Source organism: Phalacrocorax carbo, chromosome 33 (assembly GCF_963921805.1).
Source record: "Phalacrocorax carbo chromosome 33, bPhaCar2.1, whole genome shotgun sequence".
Lineage (NCBI taxonomy): Eukaryota > Metazoa > Chordata > Aves > Suliformes > Phalacrocoracidae > Phalacrocorax > Phalacrocorax carbo.
The window spans coordinates 581821-600448 of NC_087545.1; the positions used below are offsets into that span (position 1 = coordinate 581821).

An 18628-nucleotide genomic window follows, 5' to 3' on the forward strand; every position below is an offset into this window, starting at 1 on the left:
GAGCCCTGTGCCCCCCAGTAACCCCCAGAGCCCCCCCCCACCGGACTCCTATGCATCCCAGAGACCTGTCCTCACTCCCCGCCTCCCAGTGCCCCCCTTCCCAACCCCATCTCCCCAGTGCTCCCAGTAAACACGCCGGCTTTCCAATAAACCAGCTACCTCCCGCCCCGCACCCCCCGTAGCGATCCCTCATAGTCCCTCCGCGCCCCCCCCGCCCACGGCCCCGCCCACGGCCCCGCCCAGGCCACGCTGCACGGCGTAGGCCGCGCCCATGGCCCCGCCCCCGGTGCCCCGCCCCCGGGAAAGAGAAGCCACGAGGCAGGGGCGGTGGGGGGCGGGCCGCCGTTTATTGACCACGCCCACGGCGGACCCAGGCGTCCGGGGGCCCGACCCTCCCCCCACCCCGCCGGGCCTCCAGGGCTAAACCCACCCCCAGCTCCGGCTCTGCAGGGGTGGCTGGGGGGACCATGGGGGGGTCCCGAGTGCCCTTGGGGGGTGCTGGGGAGTCCTGGGGCATTCTGGGGGTCCCGGGGATCATGGGGGGTCCGGCCCCCCCCCCCCCACCCCGTATGATGTGCATCAGTGGGACCCCAGGGCTGAGCCCCCCCCAGCTCCGGCTCCACAGGGGAGTCCTGAGGGACCCTGGGGTGGTCCCAGGGTGTCCACCCCCCCCCCTCAGAAGGTGTGAACCAGTGGGACATTGGGCAGCTCTGGGGCTGGGGCTCCTGTCCCTGTCCCCCCACCACTGCTGCCACCCCCAGACACCCCCCGGGCAGGGGTGGGGGGCTGCGCCCCACCGCTGCCTGCCGGTACTGGCTCACCCCGGACCAGGAGGATCCGGGGGGGTCCGGGGGGGGGCAGCTGGGCCAAAGCCTGCAGGCAGAGGCGGGCAGGTCCCCCTCCGGCCCCCTGCAGTAGCAACACAGGGGGTAGCCCCCCAGCCGCCCCCACCACCGTCAGCCGTGGGGATGGGGAGGGCGACGGGGCCCCCCCGGCCACGAGCACCTCAGGGGGCTGGGGCTGGATGCTGGGCACCTCTGCAGCCTGGAGATGGACATTTGTCACCTCCGTGGGCTCGAGGTGGACACTGGGTGCTTCCACGGTCTTGAGTTGGATGCTGGGCCCCTCCACAGTCTTGAGTTGGAAGTTGGGCACCTCCACGGTCTTGAGTTGGACGTTGGGGACCTCCACGGTCTTGAGTTGGATGTTGGGGACCTCCAAGGTCTTGAGATGGATGTTGGGCACCTCCTCTGTGGCTTTCAGTTGCACATTAGGCACCTCTGGGGTCTTGAGATGCATGTTAGGCAACTCCGTGGTCTTGAGTTGGTCGCTGGGCACCTCCATCATTTGGTGACAGGAGTTGGGCACCTCAGTGGCCTGGAGATGGACATTTGTCACCTCCATTGTCTTCAGTTGGATGTTGGGCACCTCCGTGATCTTGAGATGGATGTTGGACACCTCCATCATTTGGTGATGGACACTGGACTCCTCGGTGTCTTGGAGATGGACATTGGTCATCTCTGTGGTCTGGAGATGGACGCTGGGCATCTCTGTGACTTGGAGGTGGACACTGGGCACCTCAGTGGTTTGGTGACACACACTGGGCACCTCTGCGGCCTGGAGATGGACATTAGTCACCTCCATGGTTTGGGGATGGATGCTGGGCACCTCAGTGGCTTGCAGCTGGACAGTAGTCACCTCTGTGTCCTGAAGATGGACGCTGGGCACCTCTGCAGCCTGGAGATGGACACTGGACACCTCCATGGTTTGGTGATGGATGTTGGGCACCTCAGTGGTTTCAAGATGGACATCAGGAACCTCAGTGGTTTCTAGATGGACATCGGGTACTTCTGTCGTCTGCAGCTGGATGTCGGGCACCTCTATGGCCTGGAGTTGGACATTGGGCACCTCTGTGGCCTGGAGATGGATGTCAGGCACCTCTGTGGGCTCGAGACGGACACTGGGAACCTCCGTGGTTTGAATATGGACACTGGGGACCTCAGTGGTTTGGAGATCGATGTTGGACATCTCTGTGGCTTGGAGATGGATGTCGGGTACCTTGGTAGTTTGGAGATGGATATTTGTCACCTCTGTGGTCTGCAGCTGGACATTGGATACCTCCGTGGCCTGGAGATGGACACTGGGCACCTCCGTGGCCTGGAGATGAACATCTGTCACCTCTGTGGCCTGGAGATGGACACTGGGCACCTCTGAGGGCTGAGGCAGAGCTTGGAGCTGGATGTTGGTGATCTCAGAGGGCTGTGGCAGGGCTTGGAGATGGACATTAGTCACCTCCGTGGCCTGCAGCTGGATGTTGGTGACCTCAGAGGGTTGTGGCAGGGCTCGGAGCTGGATGTTGGTGACATCCAAGGGCTGTGGCAGGGCTTGCAGCTGGACATTAGTCACCTCCGTGGCCTGCAGCTGGATGTTGGTGACCTCAGAGGGTTGCGGCAGGGCTCGGAGCTGGATGTTGGTGACATCCAAGGGTTGTGGCAGGGCTTGCAGCTGGACATTTGTCACCTCTGCAGCCTGCAATTGGATGTTGGTGACGTCCGAGGGTTGTGGCAGAGCTTGGAGCTGGATGTTGGTGACGTCCGAGGGTTGTGGCAGAGCATGGAGCTGGATGTTGGCCACCTTGGAGGGCTGTGGCAGGGCTTGCAGCTGGACATTTGTCACTTCACTGGCTTGGAGCTGGATGTTGGTGACATCCAAAGGCTGCGGCAGGGCTTGCAGCTGGACATTAGTCACCTCAGCAGCTTGGACATGAATGTTGGTGACATCCAAGGGCTGTGGCAGGGCTTGGAGCTGGACGTTGGTCACCTCACTGGCCTGGAGCTGGATGTTGGTCACCTTGGAGGGTTGTGGCAGGGCTTGGAGCTGGACATTTGTCACCTCGGCAGCTTGGAGCTGGATGTTGGCGACATCCAAGGGCTGCTGCAGAGCTTGGAGCTGGACACTTGTCACCTCCGTGGCTTGGAGCTGGACATTTGTCACCTCGGCAGCTTGGAGCTGGATATTGGTGACCTCCAAGGGTTGTGGCAGGGCTTGGAGCTGGACATTGGTCACCTCTGCTGCCTGCAGCTGGACACCGGTGACCTCAGGGGCCTGCGGCCCTCGCGGGGGGAGGACACCACTGACGCCACCCCTCAGGACAATGACGCTGGCCCCAGCTGGAGCCCCCGCCACTGCCTGGAGCTGGACACCGGGCAGCGCCTGTCCTGTGCCAGGTACCAACAGGATGCTCTGCCCGGCAGTGGAGGGTCCCGATGCCTGGGGACCCTTCCCCGCCTGGGGCGGGGGACCCTCGGCGGGCAGGAGGGTGAAGGCAGGGGGCTCAGCTGGGGAGCTGGGCAGCAGGAGGAGCTTCCGCGGGGGTGCCGGAGGGCTGGGGATGAGCTGCAGGCCCTGGGGGGTCTGCACCAGCAGGAAGGTCTGGGGTTCAGCAGCGGGCGGAGGGGGGTGTCGGGGGGTCCCGCGGGGCCCGGGAGCGTGGGTGCGGAGGTGACGCTGGAGGTAGGAGGCCATGACAAAGGCCTTGGGGCAGAGCGGGCAGCGGTAGGGACGGGCGGCTGAGTGGGTGCGGCGGTGGAGCTGGAGGTTGGAGGAGTGGGTGAAGGTCTTGCCGCACTGGGGGCAGGCGTAGGGCCGCTCGCCGGTGTGGACCCGCTGGTGTTGCCGGAGGTTGGAGGTTTGGGCGAAGGCTTTGCCGCAGATGGGGCAGGCGTGGGGCCGCTCGCCGGTGTGGAGCTGGCGATGGCGGCGGAGGCAGGAGGTGTTCTTGAAGGCTTTGGGGCAGTCCGGGCAGCGGTAGGGCCGCTCGCCGGTGTGCTGCCGGAGGTGGTACTGGTAGTGGGATGCCCACTTGAAGGTGAGGCCGCACTGGGCGCACTCGAAAGCCCGCAGCCCTGTGTGAACCCGCTGGTGGATCTGGAGGAGGGAGGAACGCTTGAAGGCCTTGCCACACTCACGGCAGGCGTAGGGCCGCTCGCCCGTGTGGTCCCGCATGTGGTAACGCAGCCCCGAGGAGCCCTTGAAGGCTTTGCCACACTCAGTGCATTGGTAAGGGCGCTCCGGGGCAGGCTGGGGTGCTGCTGGGGGGTGAGGAGCCTCAGGGGGAGGGTGCGGTGGGACAGCAGCGGGGTGGCTGCGTTGGTGGCCCAACAGCCCGGCCAACTGGGTGAAGGTCTTGGGGCAGATGGTGCACTTGAAGGGCCGCTCGGCAGCGTGGCCGTGCCGATGCCGGGCCAGCCCTGAGCTGTTCTTGAAGGTCTTTCCGCAGGTGGGGCAGCGGTGGGGGGTGGCTGGGGAGGTCACTGCTGTCACTGAGTGGCTGCTTTGGTGGCCCAGCAGCTCCTCCTTGCTGGTGAAGCTCAATGGGCAGGCAGAGCACCTCCAGAGTGTCTCTGGTGCCGCAGCAGGCACCGGGAGGAGCGGCGGCATGGCAGCATGGCCAGCGTGGCTCTGGAGGTGTTTCTGCAGGCAGGCATCAGAGACGAAGGCCTTGGCGCAGGTTGGGCACTCGTGGGGCCGGGTGCCAGCGTGGGTGCGGCGGTGGAGGAGAAGGTTGGAGGAGTGGGTGAAGGTCTTGCCGCACTGGGGGCAGGCGTAGGGCCGCTCGCCGGTGTGGACCCGCTGGTGTTGCCGGAGGTTGGTGGCTTGGGCGAAGGCTTTGCCGCAGATGGGGCAGGCGTGGGGCCGCTCGCCGGTGTGGGTGTGACGGTGACGGCGGAGGCTGGAAGAGTTCTTGAAGGCCTTGGGGCAAGCGGGGCAGCGGTAGGGCCGCTCGCCGGTGTGCTGCCGGAGGTGGTACTGGTAGTGGGATGCCCACTTGAAGGTGAGGCCGCACTGGGCGCACTCGAAGGCCCGCAGACCCGTGTGAACCCGCTGGTGGGTCTGCAGCAAGGAGGAACGCTTGAAGGCCTTGCCGCACTGGGGGCAGGCGTAGGGCCGCTCGCCCGTGTGGCCTCGCTGATGGTAGAGGAGGGCGGAGGAGCCCTTGAAGGCCTTGGGGCACTCGGGGCACTTGTAGGGCCGCTCACCCGTGTGGCTGCGTTGGTGGTGGGCCAGGCGGGATGACCATCTGAAGGCCTTGCCGCACTCCCGGCAGGCGTAGGGCTGGTCAGCCGTGCCTGCAGCCCCCGCCCGGGACCCGGCCGGCCCTGCTGGTGGCGTCGCTCCCGCCATGCTGACAGCCCTGGGGGGGGGAAAACGTGGGGGGAGAGGGCTGGGCAGGGTGCGGCACCTGCCCCCCCCCCGCCCCAGATCAGAGGGACCTGGCTTGGCCATGTGGACTGGCTATGGGGAGGGGGCGTGGCCTCCGCACGGGGGCGTGGCCTCAACAGTTAGGGAGGAGTCGGCTCCAGCACATTAGCAAGCACTGTGGGGGGCGTGGCCCGGCCTTATGGGCGGGGCCACCCCAGAAGGCCCGCCCTATCTGCCAGTGTTCCCCTTCAGGCCACCATAGCTGAAATCCTTCCAGGCCCCGCCCCTGCCGCCCCCCAAGCTCCCTTAGGCCCCGCCCCCGTCCGCCTTTCCCTTCAGACCCCGCCCTCGCCGACCTCCACTCCCTTCCAGGCCACGCCCCCACCGTACCTGAAATCCCTCCAGGCCACGCCCCCGCCAAGCTATGACCCCCCTCCAGGTCCCGCCCCCTGCCCGCCTTTCCCTTCAGGCCCCGCCCCCGCCTCGCATCCAGGCCCCGCCCCCGCCGCCCCTCGAGCCCCTGCAGGCCCCGCCCTCACCGGCCGCCCCGCGCAGGCGCCGCCGCCGCCGCCCCGGCCCCGTCGCCGCTGCCGCCGCCCCCCAGTGCCCGCTCACCTGCCTGCCGGGAAGGGCTCGGGGAGGCGCCGCCGCGGCGGGGCAGGGCAGGGCAGGGCAGGGCCCGCTCCGGCCGCCCGCCGCCGCACGCCCGCCCGCCCCCGCCGCCGCGCAACGACTGGGCCGCGCCGCCCGCCGAGCCACGCCCCCCGTCGCGCCGCGCGCACCCAGTGGTTGGGCCGGGCCCGCGCGGAGCCTCCTGGGAAATGGAGTGCGAGGTGCCGCCATCTTGGAGCGGGGAGAGGGAGAGGTGAGGGGCGCACCGCGTGTCCCCGCCATAACGGGTCCGGGTGCCCCGCGGGTCACCGCGATCAGGGGCCGGTTGCCCGGCGGGTCGCGGGTCGCCCGTCCCCACCCAGGAGTCTCAGGGGATTTCGGGGGCCTGGGGGGATTCGGGGGGCCGGGAGGGACTGGGGGCGAGGCGTGGGCTCCGGGGGGGTGCAGGAGGTTGGGGGTCTGATGGGGATTTGGGGGGCTCAGAGCTGTTGGGGGAGTTGGGGAGCGGGAGGTTTGGGGGCTGATGGGGTTTTGGGGGGCTCAGAGCGGTTGGGGGAACTGGGGGGCAGGAGGTTTGGGGGCTGATGGGGTTTTGGGGAGCTCAGAGCGGTTGGGGGGACAGAAGGTTGGGGAGTCTGATGGGGATTTGGGGGCTGGGGGGGTTGGGAGGCTCAAGGGGGTTGGGGGAATAGGGTGGGCAGGGGTTTAGGGGGAGCTGGGGGAGTTAGGGGGAGCTGGGAGAAAGGGGTTGGATGAATTTGGGGGCTCAGAGGGGGTGGGGATAACTGGATCACTAAGGTGAGGCACGGGGATTGGGGGGAATTGTGGGGCTGGGTGTGATTGGAGGGGGTGCTGGGGGGTCCCTCAGGTCACCCCTGGGACCTCCTGGAGGAACTGGTGCCACTGGAATATGGGGTGGGTACAGGAACAGGCAGGATCCCGGGAGCTCTGTCACTCTGTCTCCCTTGTCCCCAGCCCCCCTGGGCCCCCCCCAGCCCCACCAGTGACGTCCCTTCTCCCACAGGCCACCCCCTCCCTGGGCTGTGACACTGAGGACACAGTGATGGGCACAGGACAGGAACCACCCCCCACCCCGCAAGGAGCCCCAGTGGGGAGAGTGGCCACCCTGGTGAGGGTGGCTGGGGGTTCCCCGTTGCCAACCTCCCCACCTTGGTGACTGACCCCTCCATGTCCCTTGGGGGGGGGGCCTGTTGCTTGGGTGGGTTGCCATAAGGGGGTGGGTGTCTCTTTATTGCTTCCCCCTTATACCCCCTTATTGACCTTCCTTACAGCCCCCTGCCCATTGTTGCCCCCTCTTGCTTGCAGCCCCCAGGACTGGGACCAAGGACACTGACACCCTGGAGCCACCAATGTGCCTCCCGGGGGCAGGTGGGTGATGGGGGTGGTTGAGGGGGGGCAGCAAGTCACTGGGGACCTGGTGGCCCCGTGTCCCTGTGCCTGGGATGCGCCATAGTCCCCTGGGGGGGTGGAGCTGGAAATGGGGCAGGGGACCCTCCTATGGGTGCTGGCCCAGGTCAGCAGTACAGTGGTGGATGCCCCACATGTCCCCCTGTGCTCCCCCTCCCTGCCCCACATCTCCTGTCGCTGCATGGCTGCATGCACCTTCTTTGTCCGTATATTGTCCATCCTTATACAGTCCTGCTATCGTCTGCCCTTCTGTCATCCATCTTTATATCATCTGCCTTTATATTGTCCATCCTTATATTGTCCATCCTTATGCACCCCTTGGCTTTGGTAGCGGCGAGTATCCCCCCCCGTGGCCTATAGATTGATGAAAAGCCCCCTCCCCCAGTAGACTCGGTCTCCTCCTGCTTCTTCCCCACAGCCTGGATCTCATCGAAGCAGAGGAGGAACCCAGGCAGACAGCAAGGTCCTTCACCTGGCCAGCCCTCAGGATCAGAACATGCTTCTGCCCGCCTTCTCTACACACGTGGAGCATGTCAGATGTCCCTGTCCTCCAGCCATCTCCGTCTGCACCCTCTGCGCCCTTGGGGTCCTCATGTAGGATGCAAAACACCTGCCCCGCCCGCGCTGCTGGGAGTGATGCTGAAGATGATGCTGGGGATGATGCTGGAGATGCTCCAGCACAAGTTTCCCTGCGCATGTACACATAGCATTGGCTGCACCAGCTGATTCAGTGGGTCATCTCTTGCTCTTACCAATGCTTGCTCTTACCCCAACTCCTCCATGACTCCTAGTGCCACCTTCCCTGTGGCAGGAGGCTTCTCCGAGTAACAGAGGCATCAGAGAAGCCCTTTCCCTTCCCCACGGGTCGTTTCCTGCCTCCAACGGTGGCTAGTGCTCTTGGTGCAATGTTTACAAGAGGATGCTCACCCAAAATCAGCACCCCATGCAGAGGGGCAGTACGGGAAGTAGTTTGAAACCCAGGCAAAGTGGGTACAGCAAGTTACAGCTTTATTTCTTCATACCTTGGTGGCCATTTCTACCTTATTCAACCTCATTTTATTTCATGTAAACAACCATGGGAAAAAAATAATTGGCAAAAGGAGCTTGCTTTGCCTTCCACTCTCCACACGAAGGTTTCCCCAGATATTTGCCATGAGGCAAGCATTTCTGGGGGTGGTTGATACCAAGCAGCCATCACCAGTCTTCATCGGCTGGCTATGGGCTCCGGCTCACCTGCAAAGAAGCCCAAAACTTAATTCATAGCTTAGTCAGAGCGTCGTGGTGGTGAACTGAAAGTTTGTTCCTGAGGTTGGATCTGAAAAGCAACCCAAGTCAATGCTCGTCCCAGTCATTTTTGACCGATAAGACGCGGTTGAAGTCCTTGGGCCAACCATGGAGACCCCGTCCCAGACCTGGGTGAGCCGAAGAGGAGGGAAGAATCATGAGGAAGAGGGCAGCCTAAGCTAAGCAAGAAGAGAGAACAAGAGCCAGGCAGCAGGACATAGTGTCTGGTGTTCTCTGCTTGGCAATTAATAACTGGGAGATCCTTGGCTGACCTGCTGCCAGTTTTGGTCCCATGGGCGTATCTGCAGCCTCACCGCCCACATTTGCCCACGGCGATGGAGAAAAGGGCCTCTTGCACATGGCCTCAGCAGGTTTGGGTTGAATTCCTGTTGCAGATCTGAACAAGATACTAGCTGAAAGTGGAAGAGGCTGCTCCCCTTCCCCGCCAAGAGCACCTGCTGCCTGTGCCAAGCCTCTGAGATGCTCCTGAAGGGTTGCCATGCTGGTGCCCACACCTGATCCGCTGGTCTCAGCCCCCTCAGTGGGGCCAGACCTGAGTGTGCTCATCAAGGCAAGGATCCAAGGGCCATTTAATGCTCATCCATTTTCTTGTCTGTTGGCTACAGAGTATAAGCAGACACACTTGCTGGGGTGAAGCTAAGACCTACAACCAAGACCTGCAACTCTCCCAGCCCTCCCCATCCTCCTTCTGATGTCCTCTTGTGTGGTGGACCCACGGGACATCAGCCGCAGCAGCTGTGGCTGGTCACCAAGGATCAAGCGGAAAGCAGAAGACTCAGTTCCCCTTCATCCACTGGACTCCATGTGATGCAAGAGCCACCGGGGAGCCAGGGGATGGAGCAGTGTGGAAAGCATCCTTTCCCAGCTGCCTTCATCAGGTCTTTGGTGTATTTCTTCTCCGGCTGGTGATGGAGGACCTGATCTCAGTTTCTGCCAAGCCTTCCTCTTCCCACACCCCTGCCAGGCTGGGAACAGCTTCTCCAAAAGTCCTTTGCTGTCAGCTGGGCACCCTGTGGGTGACAGACTCTCCCCCCATGCTAGGCTTGGGGCTGCAGAGATCCTCCTGGTCCTAGCAGGGCTGCGTGGTGAGTGCTCTCATGTTTCCTCCCATATCTCCCCCTCCCCATTGCTGGTTGCATGCAGCATGCCAGGGTGCTGCTGCTCCTCTTCATATCTGGGTGGTTTGATTGAGGTTGCTGCAAATTTGTAAGGTGCACAGTTATAGCAACACCCATGGTTTCATGGTTAAGGTGCACATATAGACCAACACCCACGGTTTCATGGCTTCATAAGGTGCACATGTAGAGCAATGCCCATGGTTTCACGGGTGCTTCTGCAAGTAGGGTAGACACAGACCTGCCAAGCCCAGCTGCAACAAGCAGCCCTCCTCCAGCTGATGGCTGCAGAAGGCTTGAGGCTCCCTCAGAAGTGCCACTACCTTCTAGAAGGTGCATGCCATGAAGAGGGGAGGAATTTTTATGGCAGCGGAGTCACACAGCACATTAGGAGTAAGCAGTGAAAAGTGGGAAAGGTGTAGAAACCAAGTGCAGTGAGCATGTTGCTGCCATTTCAGTAGGGCTGGTGATGGGCTATGGAGCTTGAATGGCAGGCAAATACCATGGTGTGGATGTGCTTGGGTCAGGCTGGTCTGAGGAAGCAGGATGCATGCTTGCAGAAAATAACAGAGTCCTTTGATCAGCTCCATTCCTTACCCTGGGGTCAAGGCTGTTCATCCAGCAAAGCCTGGTTAGAACCCTGGGTGCAGAGACCCTGGCATCCTGTGCTCTGGCTGCAGAGTCTTGCTCAAAGTCACTCCCCCAAAAAGCCTGCAACTCAGTTACCCATGCTGGTGTTGTGCTTAGGAAGTTAATCCTGCAACCTGTGCAGAGTCGGGCACTTAAAAAGCAGTTAGCAGTGCACTTAAAAAGCAGTTAGCAAAGCCTTCTTTGTTTTAAGGGACTGTATTCTCAGCTGGAAAAGCCTGGAGTTTGCTTGAGGGTTAGCTGCCATGTGTCCCCCTGAAAATAATAAACCCATATATTTTCATGTCTTTCTCTCTCTCTTGCTGGTTGTTACCTGTTCCTTTTTGGCCAACAAGTGTCAAGACGCTTTCCCAGCTGCTGCCTAGCCTCTTCTTTTGTATGATTTCCCATTAACATCTCCTTCCCTTTGGTCTCTATCGTTGCCAGCATCAGGTCCTGCTGACATAAGGCTGGTGAATGGCTCTGATTCCTGCGTGGGCCAGCTGGAGGTGTTTTACAGTGGGGGATGGTGTGCGATGACCAGTGGAGCCTCAACGGAGCCCGCGTGGTCTGCCAGCATCTGGGCTGCAGGACAGCACTGTCAGCCATCTGCTGGGCTCTGTGGACGAGAAGCAGACCCCATCTGGCTGGACAACACATGCTGCACCGGGACAGAGGCTGCCCTTTCCAAGTGCCAGGCATGGCCCTGGGGAGCCCACAGCTACGGGCACGGGGAAGATTCCAGTATCGTGTGCTCAGGTGAGGAACACGCACCCACCATGGTTTGCATCAGCCGCTGTGGACAACCAAAGGGTTAAACAGAAGGCAGGACAACCATCTTGCCCCTTGCTATTGATTGGTTGCCCCTTCTTTTTGCCTGGTAGCCACTTTTTGAGTGGTTGCCCCTTGTTGTTGACTGGTTGGCCCTTCTTGTTGACTGGTAGCCAATTCTTATTGACTGGTTGCCCCTTGCTGTTGACTGGGTGCCCTCTGATTGTATAGTAAGTGTAGACACCCAGCTCACAGATAGACACCTATGGCCACTGGCAGGTAGGACTTTTAATTCTGAGCTGGATCTGGCCCCTAGAGGCAGGCAGAATTACTCCCTCCCTCCCTAATTTTGTGAAGAATTAGCCTCTTCACACCATTGCTCCAGGCAATTTCCAAATGCTGTTCTCACCTTCCAAAGCTCTCCACGTCTCCTGGCATCAGGGCTCCAGCTCCCTGGCCATTTCTCAGCCCAAGCGCCTCCTGGCTTGACGGGGATGAACCCTTTCGTGGGCACAGCCTGTTGGATGCCATCTGGGCTTGCTGGGCAGGAGCTTCTGCTCCCAAGCATTGCTGGTGATGGCACACCCAGCAAAGTCTCTGACTGTTTGCCCCCTGGGAGTGTTTGCAGGGGCACCTGCTCCAGGTTTGACCCATACCAGGCTGGTGGATGGCTCAAATTTCTGCTCCGGCAGAGGTGAAGTCCTCCACGATGGTGTATGGGGCACCGTGTGCGATAACAGTTGGGGCCTGATGGACGGCAAAGTGGTGTGAAGGGAGGTGGGCTGTGGCCAAGCGCTGTCAGCTCTTTTTCTGGGCTGCCTTTGGGCAGGGGTCGGGGCCCAACTGGCTGGACGAAGTGACCTGTGCTAGGACGGAGGCTGCTCTTTCTCTGTGCTGGGCCAGGTCCCAGGGAAGCCATAACTGCAACCACAGAGAGGATGATGGCGTTGAGTGCACAGGTAACCCTTGGCTCCTGCCCCATCAGGGCTCACATCCAGGCTATCACAGACTTTTTTATTTTTTTGAGGGAGGGGTGGAGAAAGGAGCAGAAGACCTTTGAAATGGTCCAGGGTGTAGATGTCTCCACTGCAGCCCTGCCAATGGAGGCAGGAAGAATCCCCTGATGGGTGGGGGTGCGCTGGGGAAGAGAAGAGTGAGCTTCAGAGGGCTGTCCCATCCAGGTGCCACCTGCTAGGGAGGGTGATGAGTCTGGGGAGGTGGTGAGCGCCTGAGGGGTGCCTGTTCTCATTTGGGATGGGCAATCTCCTCACCCTCCAGCCACAAGGTTCTGGGATGATTGAAGGACCGGGCAGCTCCAGCCCTGTCACCTCTCCTGGGACATCCAGATGTTTCAGGTCCTTGTCTCTTTTCAGAACCAGCCCTGGTCTGGCTGATGAATGGCTCCGGCTGCGGCTCACGGTGAGTCGAGGTCCACCACAACCAGCACTGGGGGATGGTATGCGATGACAGCTGGGACCTGAGTGATGCTGAGGTGGTCTGCTGGCAGCTGGGCTGTGGGCGGGCCACGTCAGCCCCTGGCAGGGCTCCATTTGGGCAAGGGCATGGTCCCATCTGGCTGGACGAAGTGAACTGCAGAGGGACAGAAGGTGCCATCACTGAATGCAGCTTCAAGCCCTGGGGAGCCCATAACTGCAACCATGGTGAAGATCCAGGTGTTGTGTGCTCAGGTAAGTCTGGTCCACGTTATAGCTTCAGGAAGAAGTTTTTCTGTAGGTATGCTTGCACCTAATTCCAGTTTGCTTCTCTCTGTGCACACATTGTTTTCCTTTGGGTAAAATGCCACTGCAAGTAACAGTCAAAAATGCTTGGGAGGTGAGATAGCTCTGCTTCTGCAGGCATCATATCAATGGACTATCTGGATGCACTGTTGCTTGTTTCAGGTGATCCTCTGACACCTTAAAATGTCGGTTCTCAAGTGGCTTGCCATGTCCATCATGTACACGTGCTCTGGATGTTGAAGTGCATGTGGTTGAGGAGGCACTTGGCCATCGATGCTTGCCATGCATGGCTACAGGCTTCTCCATCTCTATGTCCCAAGCTTCTTCTGGATCTCTAGAGGTAGTCCAAGATGGAAAGTAATCCCCCCCATCCCTCCAGCTTGTAATGGGATGCCAGTCCTGTCTTGCCAGAAGACAAAACCTGGGGGACTTCAGGGATTATTTGCAAGGAGCTGCAGTAGAGCAGCACTGGGAGGTGTCCACCTTCTCCCGTTTCAGACCCCATGGAGTTGTGGCTGGTGAACAGCTCAAGCCTCTGTGCTGGAAGAGTTGAAGTGCTCCATAGGCATCAGTGGGGGACTGTGTGCGATGATGGCTGGAATGAAGAGGATGCCACAGTCGTGTGCTGGCAGCTGGGCTGTGGGACGGTGGTCTCGGCCCCGGTGCGCTCAGTTTGGGCAAGGGCGCAATGCCACCTGGCTGGACAACGTGAACTGCACAGGGAGGGAGGACACCCTCTCGTAGTGCCTGGCCAGGCCATGGGGGACACACAGTTGTGACCGTGGGGAAGACGCCGGTGTGGTGTGGTCAGGTAATGTCACCACTATCGGTTTGAAAAAGGGTCTGGGCATGCCCCAGCCCTGTAAAAATTCAAGGTCAGGTTGGAGAGGGCTCTGAGCAGCCATGTCTAGTTGAAGATGTCCCTGCTCATTGCATTAGGTGACATAGCATCTAGAGAACAAGTCTTATGAGGAGCGGCTGAAGCAACAGGGGTTGTTTAATCTGGAGGAAAGGAGGCTGAAGGGAGACCTCATCGCTCTCTACAACTACCTGAAAGGAGACTGTAGCGAGGTAGGTGTCAGTCTCTTCTCCCAAGTAACAAGTGATAGGACAAAAGGAAATGGCCTCAAGTTCTGCCAGGGGAGGTTTAGATTGGATATTAGGAAAAATTTCTTCACCACAAGGATTGTCAAGCACTGGAACAGGCTGCCCAGGGAAGTGGTTGAGTCATAATCCCTGGAGGTATTTAAAAGACATGTAGATGTGGCACTTCAGGACATGGTTTAGTGCTGGACTTGGCAGTTAGGTTAACAGTTGGACTCTGTGATCTTAAAGGTCTTTTCCAACCTAAATGATTCTATGATTTTATGATTCTATGACCTTTAAAGGTCTCTTTGAACCCAAACCATTCTGTGCTGGTGTTATCTCCTTGCTTAGGCTCGGAGAGTGCACACCTGCCAGTGGCTCAGGAGGCAGTAACAGGGATACGCACGCTGGAGAGTGAAGGTGGGCTTTCATTCAGCACAAGCTGGGTCCTACATTTGTAGACCCCACTGGAATTGTTTTGAGCACCATGGCCAAGAATGTCATCTCAGGATGGGGGTTCCCGAGTATGTGCTCAGCACAAGTTGGAGGGGAGTGATCCTGGCCATGGAAAATATGATGATGAAAACCTTCCAGGAGGAAAAGCTACAGCATGGGGCATATCCTCATGACTGAGCTAGGGAAATAAGGGCCATGGCTGATGTTGGAAAGACTTGTCCCACTATCCAGGTTTGCCCTTCCCTCCCACCTAACTTCAGACAAACCTCAAGGCTTCTGTGGTCCCCTCAAGGCCAGTGGGAACAGAGAGGTATCTCCATATCCTTCTGAGAAGGATGTCTGCATCCAGTGAGTTATCCAGGACTGGATGCACTTGCTTGGGAGCCACCTGGGCTCAAACGCAGTCTCCTTGGGGAGAGCACTGCATGGGTGGTACATCCTGCAGGCACCTCTGTCTTAACTGGTCACCCATGCTTCTTTGAGGAGAGAAATGGGTGACCATGGGATGTGGTTTGCAGAAGGGACCATTTTGCAATCGTCCAGCCCTGGTAGGGTCCACCAGGAATAAGCCACACTAAAATTGCCCTGCTTGGAGCAGTCAGAGTGGTGGCACCTTGAATGGCCTTGGCTCCCCAGTGATCCACCCTGGGGACGCCTGAAGCTTAGACAGTCGTGATGGTGCATGGATGTGGGCATTGAATGGCCACAACCAGTGCAAAGGTGCTACAGCACTGACAAGACAGACCATGCCTGATGGTGACAGGGTCTTAGCAGAAGCTTTCTTTATATCTCCTTTCCTGAATCATATGACCACAAAACAATGTAGATTGGAAGGGATCTATGGAGAGTTCTGGTCTAATCACAGAATCACAGAATGGCAAGGGTTGGAAGGGACCTCTGGACATCAACTTGTCCAACCCCCCTGCTGGAGCAGGCACACCCAGAGCAGGGGGCACAGGACCGCCTCCAGGCAGGGTGTGAATGTCTCCAGAGAAGAGACTCCACAGCCTCTCTGGGCAGCCTGTCCCACTGCTCTGCACAGTAAATTTTTTCTCATGTTTAGGGGGAACTTCCCGTGTTCCAACTTGTGCCCGTTGCCCCTTGTCCTGTCATTAGGCACCACTGAAAAGAGTCCGGCCTCATCCTCTTGACACCCATCCTTTAGATATTTATAGGTAATGATGAGATCCCCCCCCTCAGTCTTCTTTTCTCCAGGCTGAAGAAACCCAGGTGTCTCATCCTTTCCTCATAAGGGAGATGCTCCAGACCCTGATCACCTTGGCAGCTCTCCGCTGGGCTTGCTCCAGCAGTTCCCTGTCCTTCTTAAACTGGGGGTCCCAAAACTGACACAGCACTCCAGATGTGGTCTCACTAGGGCGGAGCAGAGGGGGAGGAGAACCTCCCTCGCCCTGCTGGCCACACTCCTTTCTGTGCAGCCCAGGATACCATTGGCCTTCTTGGCCCCAAGGGCCCGGTGCTGGCTCAGGGTCACCTCGCTGCCCCCCAGCACCCCCAGGGCCTCTCAGCAGAGCCGCTCTCCAGCAGGTCCCCCCCAGCCTGTGCTGGTGCGGGGGGCTGTTCCTCCCCAGGGGCAGGACCTTGCACTGGCTCCTGTTGAATTCCCTGAGGTTCCCCTGGGCCCAGCTCTCCAGCCTGGCCAGCTCTCGCTGGGTGGCAGCACAGCCTTCTGGTGCATCAGCCGCTCCTCCCAGCTTGGGATCATCAGCGGACTTGCTGACAGTGAACTCTATCCCCTCGTCCAGGTCATTGATGCATATGTTGAACAGGGCTGGACCCAGCAGAGACCCCTGGGGAACACCACTAGTGACAGGCCTCCAACCAGACTCTGCCCTCTGAGCTCTGCCTTTTAAAGGCAGATCTTCCACTCTCTATTAGACCAACTAGACCATGTTGTTCATGGCCTTGACCAGTGAAGATGTGAAAGTCCCCAAGGATGGAGATCCAAATGCCTTTCTTGTCTCTGTTATAACATTTAACCATCCTCATAGGGGAAAAGTATATTTTCCACTGCCTAATGGGAACTTGCCATGGCGCACACTGTGCTCATTTCCTTATGCCCTTGTGATATCCATTTATCTCTTGAAATAGCTCTGGATGAAGAAATGTTTTCTTTCTTCCCACAGGCTCTGTTACCATCAAACCTCTGCATCCTCTGCTGCTGCTCCCATTGCTGGTCTCATTCATCCCTCCAGTCTTGATGCTGGTCTGCAGGGTTATTCTGGACCAGAGGAGGAGTCGAATGCAAAGCAGGGTTTTTAATTCCCCACTAGGTAAGCTCCACTGCAGGTGAAGAGGGCAACGGAGTTTGCAGAAGTGTGTGGTTGGAAACGAATTTTGTTCAAAACATTTATGTCAGCAGAGTTGGGGCAGAAGGTGTTTTTCCCCGTGGCTCATGTTGAAAGGAACTTCCTTTTCTGGTTTGACCTGTTCTCTCCCCATCCCCTTCCCCTTTCTCTTTCTTTCCCCTCTTCCCCTTTCACTTTGACACCATCTTCCCTGCTGGGTTATGAACACACTGGGAGGTGGGACAGCCCTTGAAGCCTCCTCAAACACTGCCTGCACTTCCCCCTGCTGCCTGTGCTGCCAGTACATCAGACAGGAGCTCTGAGCAGAGGATGGCTCTATGGGTTCCTAGCTCCCTTTTGGCAAGGGATAATCCACCTTCAGCCCAAGGGGTGAGAAAAGGCCAGAAATGGTGTCTGTTCCTGAAGTTTTAGCACTGTGGTGGAGACTCTTGGAAAGTGGTGTTGAGCGGTTGGGGTTGCCCATGTTGAACATCCCCATGTTGTCTTGTTGAATGTCCGTCACGTTGACGAAAGGTGATGGGTGTGGTGCTGGGTGTGGACCAAATGCTGGATCAAGGGTGGTTTCTGCAAAGCAGGCTTCATGTCTGAGTGCTGGCAGGGGCGATGGTGGTATGCCCTGTGCTGCCACTGTTGGCCAAGCCAAAGTGATTTGTGCTGTCTCCAGCGGAGCGAGCATCCTCAGTTGGTCTTGTTAAAAGGGAAAAATTCAGGCTGCGTGGAGCAAACCGTCATCTGAATCACTGTGCTCTGCAGGCTTTGTGCGCATGGAGGAGCTGATTGTCTCTGACACATCCATCTCGATGCCTGGGAAAGAAAAGCAGCAGCCAAGGTGGCTCCTGCTAGGGATGCTGACAAGAGAGCTCAGCGCAGCCTGTGACCAGCCCAGACCTTAACCTCCAGTGATGCAGCTCCGTCACAGCACACAGCTCTTTCACCAAAGGCCCTGGACCACCTCATCTCTACAGAGCCACGTCACTAGATCCACCACCGATCTCCATGCCCACCTCAGTCAGTCACTCCGAGCGATACAAGGAGTAATACACACTGTGGCACCAAGAGTCTGCAGGCAGAAGACATGTGATGCGTAGAAATATTTCAGGTTCCCTCTTTCAATTTTTTTTTTTCATGCATTTGTGAAAATAAAAACATTCTGTAAGACTCAAGCAGCGTTTTACCGTTGGAGGATTTTTTTTTGTTGGAGGGTTTTTTTCTTCTTTTTTTATAGCCAGTCAGTGGAGACTGTAAAGTTTACCACGAAGTATATGCCAGGGTTTGTTTCCCTACAGTGGTTAAATTGAACAGCTTTGCAAACTCCACCCGAAAGCTCAGTTTAGGCCTCACATAAATCACCATTCAAGATACCCTAATTTTAGGACATTAATATGGGACTGGCAAACGTGACAAAGGATCTATAGGTCACTAGATGCATCTGTATGGGGGCAACTAGATCTCGCTGATCGTTTCCATCTGCTGCATTCCCAGTCACGCTCCTGTGCCTTGTGTCCTTGGACGTCAGTCTCCTGGGGCCTTTCAGAAGACGGGGGCTTCTTGTGAAGGGCTTGGAAGGCATGGAGGTGCAAATCAGCCATGCGAAGGGATGCTGGAAGGAGGTTTAAGAAGCTCTGAAATAAGCACTGGGTACAACCACGGCTCATGCCAACCCAAGTGGCATGGGACTACAAGCAGCCGAGCAGGACCCCATGAAAGCATCCTGCTGTGAGTTGGCAGGACAGTCCTACTCACAAAGGACCGGGAAAATAGGTAGCCAAGCAGAGAGAAACGGGATGAGTGACGTGATCAATACAGTGGCTGTGGTGGGGTAAAAGCATGAATATCTGCAAGGCAGGGGAAGAGTGGAAACAGGGCATGCACGCTGGGTCACAGGAGCTTAGAAGATGAAGGCTTGGAGTGCCCTGAGAAGATTGGCCAAGCTGGAAAACAGAAGATGGCTTGCATGATG

At 58.6% G+C, this 18628-nt stretch overlaps 2 protein-coding genes across 5 annotated transcripts; one reads left to right on the top strand and one right to left on the bottom strand.

Moving 5' to 3' along the window:
* Positions 1–319: 319 nt before the first annotated feature.
* On the bottom strand, positions 320–5951 carry LOC135310318 (zinc finger protein 628-like). Of its 3 annotated transcripts, XM_064437559.1 has the most exons (3): positions 5274–5501; positions 5040–5224; positions 320–4893 (listed from the first exon to the last, which is right to left on the bottom strand). In XM_064437559.1, the coding sequence occupies exons 1-3, from the start codon at positions 5284–5286 to the stop codon at positions 676–678; spliced, it is 4416 nt and encodes a 1471-aa protein (XP_064293629.1). In that variant the 5' UTR covers positions 5287–5501; the 3' UTR covers positions 320–675. The 3 variants fall into 3 exon arrangements, with proteins under 3 accessions (XP_064293629.1, XP_064293627.1, XP_064293628.1); XM_064437557.1 differs by lacking the exon at positions 5274–5501 and adding an exon at positions 5818–5951 and having other exon boundaries at positions 320–5194; XM_064437558.1 differs by having other exon boundaries at positions 320–5224.
* Positions 5823–17555, top strand: LOC135310326 (deleted in malignant brain tumors 1 protein-like). Of its 2 annotated transcripts, none has more exons than XM_064437586.1 (6): positions 5823–6067; positions 7141–7203; positions 10737–11048; positions 12434–12479; positions 16486–16632; positions 17422–17555. In XM_064437586.1, the coding sequence occupies exons 2-5, from the start codon at positions 7185–7187 to the stop codon at positions 16619–16621; spliced, it is 513 nt and encodes a 170-aa protein (XP_064293656.1). In that variant the 5' UTR covers positions 5823–6067; positions 7141–7184; the 3' UTR covers positions 16622–16632; positions 17422–17555. The 2 variants fall into 2 exon arrangements, with proteins under 2 accessions (XP_064293656.1, XP_064293657.1); XM_064437587.1 differs by lacking the exon at positions 5823–6067 and adding an exon at positions 6655–6729.
* Positions 17556–18628: the final 1073 nt, after the last annotated feature.